Consider the following 6,376-nt stretch of genomic DNA (forward strand, 5'->3'; position numbering starts at 1 on the left):
ATGTGTGGTTTACAAACTTTTTTGTTTCAGGGCACCTTTACATTTACAAAAACTATTGAAAGAATTTTAAGTGATCTCTCCTGCTCAGCATTTATTCTTTTAGAACTTAAAATTGGGAAAATGTTTTGGCTCAAAATATTCCTTTCTTATAATTATTACCACATATTAGTTGTACAAATTAATGAGAATAACTCTGATATTTCCATCCATCCATGCATTATGAAGCTATTATGTCCATCCAATTCACAAGAATATACAAACAAGTCAAATGTGGTGGTGCACCCCTGCAATCCCAGCTCTTGGGAGGCTGATGCAGAAAGATTGCCATTAAGTTTGAGGTCAGCCTGGGCTGTGTAGTGACTTCAAGGCTAGATCGAACTACATGACAAGACACTGTCACAATCAATCAATCAATCAATCAATCAATCAAACAATAAGCCAACCAACCAATCAACCAACCAACCAACCACAAGCACACTTTCCACTCACCACCAGGGGATAGTGTTATTACATAGCATAAAACCCCACTGTATACTTGTGAGAAAATAATGAAATAGCAAAATGTCTCAGTACTATCATAAAAATAGTTTTGCCTCATGATCCTGCTGAAAGGGGAGCCCTAGAGAGTCCCTAGCAAGTCCCAAGGTTGCCCAGACCTCAGGGAAGCTGGTACTCACCGAAAGCTGCAGATCTCAGGGGAGCTGAGGTGCAGAAGGTGGAACAGGCACTGCTATGGAAAGGAGCAAGAGAGGGCAGGAATTTGGCTCCTGGGAGTTGGGGGCATCTCTGGCTCTAGCTTTTATTGATCAGAGTCATATGTGTCTGTGCAGCCAAGCCCATGCTGTCATGAATGCAAAGGCCTCTCACTTTTGAGGGGCCATTTGATGCTGGTGGGGGTGCAGAGTGTTTGGGCTGGAAGTGTCTGAGTTTTTGAACAATGTGAAATTTGAGAGAACATACTTGAGTTGAAAGCATGACATTGTATTTGGGAAATGAGGGTTATTCTGTTAAGAACTAAGGCTTGGACAAAAGATTCTAGACCAGAAGGCTATAGATGAGAATGCAGAGACTCCTAGCGGGGAGGTGGGTGAGAGTTTATGATATCTATCTATCTGTCTGTCTGTCTGTCTGTCTGTCTGTCTATCTATCTATCTATCTATCTCCATCTCCTCTATAGCCCTTTGGGTTATTAATCTCCCTTTCTTTTCCTCTCTAGGTATTAACTCTCTGATAGCAAACAATATCTATGAGGCTGCCTACCCACTTCATGATGTAAGTACTGTTGCCATCGGAGTGCTTTAAGTCTTCCAGAAGCTGAACAACACATGTCACAGCGATGGATGAATGTATGCAGGGAGAGGAAAAGAGAATTATGACATTAAAATACCTTATCAGACTGTGGCCCACTTGGTGCTGGCAATAATGCTCAGATTAATTTTGCCAGTGGTCTAGAACTGTGTTTCTAGTGGAACTGGCAAAAGGAGCTGGTTTTTATTTGCGCTTTCCTAAACTCTCTGCCTTTGTCCTGGTCGAAGTGTGAGCAGAAAGCCCTCACATGCGGGAGAGAAGAGAGACTGGTGAAGGCTATGGAAAGAAACTCAAGGGTACTGGGGTTACACAGTGTGTTGGAGGCATTCCTTGGCTGGGAGTAATGTTATGTACATCCCATGATGCAATGCTATGGTATTTGTCAAGACAATTCATGAAGGACTCAATTGGCTCTTGAACTGCATACTTCCTGTCTTTGCCCTTCTTTGGATGGGTTGCATCTTTAGTGTCTGTCATGCAGTGGTGCCATGTGAGACTGCCCAACAGGAATAGCTTCGATGGGGGTCTCCCTTCCTGACTTGTCTGCTGTGGTATAAAAAGCCCAGTTGTACCAGTTGTGAACAGGAGTGGTCATGCTATGGCATGTGGTGATTTTCCTATGATGTGCCAGCCTACATCTGGGCAGGAGAGCTTTGCCTTTGTTGTGCATAGGAACAGGCTTTTGTCTAAAGCATTGGAAGGAAAGCATCCTTGTGTGAGAAGCTATCCCAGTACACATCACAAGTGGTGATGACTAAGAAAATGGAATATTGGCCCCTTTCCATGCCAATGTTTTGGCCTTCCTTAAATGGAAATGAAAAAAGAGATGAAACTAGAGGATAAAAAAAGAAAATTCTTTCTCATGTGGCATCTGTTTCTGATACTTTCATTGGCCTTATCTGGCATCCCTTATTCTTCTACAGGGTGAATATGACAGTCCAGGAGATGATATGAATGACAGAAAGGTAAGCCTGCTTTGTGCTGTGGGGGACACTATGGATGCGTAGTGAACTGGTTACAAATATTTATCTGTTTTTTAGTGTTTTATTTCTATAGCTGGCCCACTCCCAAGCATTTGGAAGTGTGAGGGTCACTTCTGGATATGACCATGACTGTGTGTGTTGTGGAGTGTTCCTGGCAGTTCCTGGGGGACTAGCAATGCTAACCATTCAAAACAGACCTGGCAGTCATCCACTAAGGACCTATCCCACCTCCTCAACAAGACAGTATAGTATCAATTAAGAAGCAAGGATGGCCCAAATTCCTTAGTTTACAGATATGGAAACCAAGACACAGAGAAACTGAGCACCTTGCTCAAGATTTCGCAGACAGGTGCTCTGGATGACCTTGCTCCCCAAATCTAGTGTCCCTGCCCCAAATGCCCACTTGTCCATACCACTGTGGCTTCTTTTGTAGTCATTTTTAAATTACGTTTTCCTGTGCTATAGACAGGCTCATAGAATCTCACCACTCCCAAATTACAGGTGCAAAAGCTGAAGGAGGATGCTCTGTGATGCTGCGTATTCTAAGAAGCTCAAATCCGAGGTTACAGAGAGGGGAGGGGCAGAGTCCCTTAGCTCCTCACTGCACAGCACGCCTCCAGGCCTCTGCCTTCATCTCCTCATTTTGCTTGTGATACACTGGCTCGGTGGCTGTGTTTCCACCCCATTTCCATTACCCAGCACCTACAGCATGGTCCCAGGCGCTTTGGTGGGGACCCAGGTGTTGCTCCTCATGCCATCTTTGCCCACCCTCACGCCCAACCATCAGCAGCAGAGGATGGGGGCGAGGGCAGGCGGGATGAGGGACCAAAGCTCAAGAAGGTTCCTTCTCCCAACTCTGTTGTCTGGAAAACCATTCATCTCCCAAGCTGCTTTTTGAGCAGGCTTCTTTTTATCCCTCCTATTAGTCCCTGTTATGAAGTGTTAAGTATTAAAAACATAAAAGGTCTTTTCCAGAAATACTGCTGTGATTGCTTACACATGTCCCCTCTCTGCCCGCTCAGGGAATCTGCTGTAGTATTTTGATGCCTTAACCTCATCTGTTTTCTATCTGATGCTAATAGTCTCGGTGTTTAATTTCCTGAAAAGTCCCGCATCAAATTTAAAGGGAAAGGAGGGAGCATTTCTCCCCACATCTCACCTCTCTTCACAACCATTTTCTGTCCTCCTACACTTTCGTTTCATGTTCCTCCCCTTTAAACGGCAATCACCATCCTCTGCTCACCCTAGGCACCTCCTGCTGGGTTGTGGTGACCCAGCCTGTCCCGGGACATTGCAGACTGCACAGTAACTCATGGGAGGAATCAAGAGACCCTTATACTATCAGCACTGGTAGAGAGAAATAAACTGCAGACGGTCCAGAACACATGTGTATTTGTCTTTGGAATGAAATGATTTTATTATTAACAACAACAACAACAATGCATTTTAAGGACAAGTTTTCCTCCTAGGAAGCCTTTTGCTTAGGCCAGTAGAATGCTGCTGGTCCGCAACCAGCTGGTAGGTAGGTGGGAGCTGCGAGGTAGGGCAGGTCTGGGCAGGTGGAGTTCAGTGTCAGGGAGCAATTGCCAAAGCTGCTCTGAGCAGGTTGCTCTGTGAAGGTGGGCAAGTGTCTGTGAGCCAGCAGGACCCCTCCGTGGGGTTGGTCTTGGGTTTGTTAGCCAGTTCTGGGTCCTCACTTTTCTCTGTCTGGGTCATGGGTGGGGAACTGTGTTTTGCCATCATGGGGGAAGAAAGAAGGCAAGAGGGAGAGTATGAGCTGCTTTTCTTTTCAACTGGGTGGGGAAACTGAAACCCACCCAGGACAGGAGACAGCCTGGGAGGCTCACAAATGATGGTGAGGCCAGGACTAAGGCCTTGGTATCCAAATGCGGACCAAGGTCCTAGTGACATAGCTACAGCTTCTTTGGTGCAGAGAGAGGCGTTCTCACTTTGGTGCTGGGGTATTGATTCTTTTCAGTGGTGCACATGTGCTACCTACATCATATCTCAACAGAGGAGAAAACCCCTCAGAATATGTGCAGCGCAGTTACTCATGCTTTATGCTGTGACATTAGATGTCCTCTGAGACGGCTGAGGGATGCTCTGGCTACATACAAGGGAGGACTCCTGCATGTGCAGCTGGGGTGTGGAGAAGCCCTGAGGACTACACAGTAGCCTCGGGCCTGGGGGTGGCTCGCACTGCCCCCACCCCCGCTGCCCACCCTCCTGGTGCCTGCATGTTGCGCTTCATTCTTTCCCTGCAGTTTGTAGTGGTTCCTCTGATCTGCCCAAGTCCCTGGCTCACCCAGACAGACTGTAAGCAAGCTGAAAGCCTGAAAGCCCTGGAGGGTGGCAATCTGCTTCCACTGCAGCTTGCCTACCGACTGGGTGACCCAGCCCAGGTAGGAGCTGGCAGCCTTCCTCTTCCTTCCCAGCAGGTAATTAGGAAGTTCATTCCCTCGGGAGAGCAGGGATTTACTGCTTTCCTAGAAGCCAGGGCAACTCGAAGAGGGAGTGGTCTGAGGGCAGATGGACTTCTCCTGGCTTCTGGCAGCCGCTTGCTTCCATGTTTGCTAAAGCTGCCTCGTGTCCTCAAGGACTCCAGACAAGTGATGGTCACTCCAGAGAGGCTGCTGGGCCCATGCGGACTCGCTGTGATTTCCTTGCTTGCTCACAGTAGAGAGCCCAAGGCACACAGGACAATGTGAGCTTCCTTATCCTTTTTTGCCAGGCCTTTGCCCAGCTTTTGCTGGAGGCTGTCTTGTCTAGCGATTCACTCATTCACTCATGTGTGAAAGGAGTCAGTCCTACATTTTAAGATCCTGTGTTTCAGACAAGGATGGAAATTGGGGCTTTGAGTTCTCTTGAGAATTAGTTTTCTAGGCCTCCAGCTTTAACGTGACTTTGTGGAGATGGTGAAGCCTTGCCCGGTGACATTGCTGTATTTTTTGCATTCAAGCCCACACTCAACCCACGAGTGCCTCTGAGGCTCCTCCTGCCGGCGCCTCCTCATCTCCCACGGGCATTTTTCAAGTTGCTGTCTCAGGAGTTAGTAGCCACAGGGAGGATCATGATCCCACATACTTTGCCCTTACCCTGGCATTAGGAAGGATTTAAGGACCTGACTTAGTGACCTGCTGTCAAGCGTAGTCCTCCAGGGAGCTGACCTCACTGCTTGTACGCATGGATCTGTCTGGTGGGAAATCCCTGTGTGTTGTTTCTTGTCACAGAGCTTTGGGGATACATGTGGAGTCATCCAGTGTTAGAAAAACCTAAGATGGGAGAATACGAAAAGTGAGTGGAGTGAGCAGTGGGGCGCTGTCCATTAAGAAGGAGCCACAGCCTCGCTCTCATGTAATTGCAAACCTGGATGGTTGGCGAAGAGAAGATAGGTTGTAAGGAGAAAGTGGATTTGCTAAGAGTTACAGTAGAATATTCTAGACTCTGCAAGTTGGAAGAGACTGTTAGATGTTCCCATGGTGGAACCCCGTACCTTACCTGTGTTGTGCTGCTCCTCTTGGGGCAGACACTCTAGAATGCACCTTCCTGCACCCTGGCTCCTAGCACCTTCTGAGAGCTGGGGCCTGGAGCCTATTATGACCCACTTAATCTTGACTGTGGGTGATGGAAGATCCTTGGAGGTGGGGAAGGCTCTGGTGCACCTCTCCCTCCCTGACTCCCCTGAAGATGACAGGAGAGCGTGTGGGCTTCCTAGTAAGATCCATGCAGACATCTGGCATGGGTACTTTCCTACCTTCCCAATGTGAGTCTCTAAAGCTTCTTCCCAGTGTTTTCTCAGGGGCAGCCTAATGATTCCCTCCTCTGTGTTTTCCTAGTTCATCTATATTAAACTTAAGCAATCTTCTTGGCTCATCATTCCCTGTGCTCAAGCTGTGGATAGAATTTTTTTTCCTATAATTTTATTGAGAAACAAATACCAATGAGACAGTTTCAAACCAAATTGGTACGACACTTTCAATAATTAACACATTGCATATATTCTTCCTAGTGGTTAATTGCTGTACAAGATGCGGACTTGATATCCTATTTACAAACACCATTAGAACAAATCCCTCTATTCATTA

General features: G+C 47.0%; 1 protein-coding gene across 4 annotated transcripts in view; it reads left to right on the forward strand.

Moving 5' to 3' along the window:
* The window catches only part of Ano2 (anoctamin 2), a 372,934-nt gene that overhangs the window by 113,396 nt on the left and 253,162 nt on the right, over positions 1-6,376 (forward strand). For all 4 annotated transcript variants that reach the window (XM_012517437.2, XM_023703730.1, XM_023703729.1 and 1 more), the window contains 2 exons: positions 1,217-1,272; positions 2,232-2,273. In XM_012517437.2, the coding sequence (XP_012372891.1) occupies positions 1,217-1,272; positions 2,232-2,273 (98 nt within the window). The remainder of the gene's footprint in view (positions 1-1,216; positions 1,273-2,231; positions 2,274-6,376) is intronic.

The sequence above is a fragment of the Octodon degus genome, unplaced genomic scaffold (assembly GCF_000260255.1).
Source record: "Octodon degus isolate 3935 unplaced genomic scaffold, OctDeg1.0 scaffold00178, whole genome shotgun sequence".
Lineage (NCBI taxonomy): Eukaryota > Metazoa > Chordata > Mammalia > Rodentia > Octodontidae > Octodon > Octodon degus.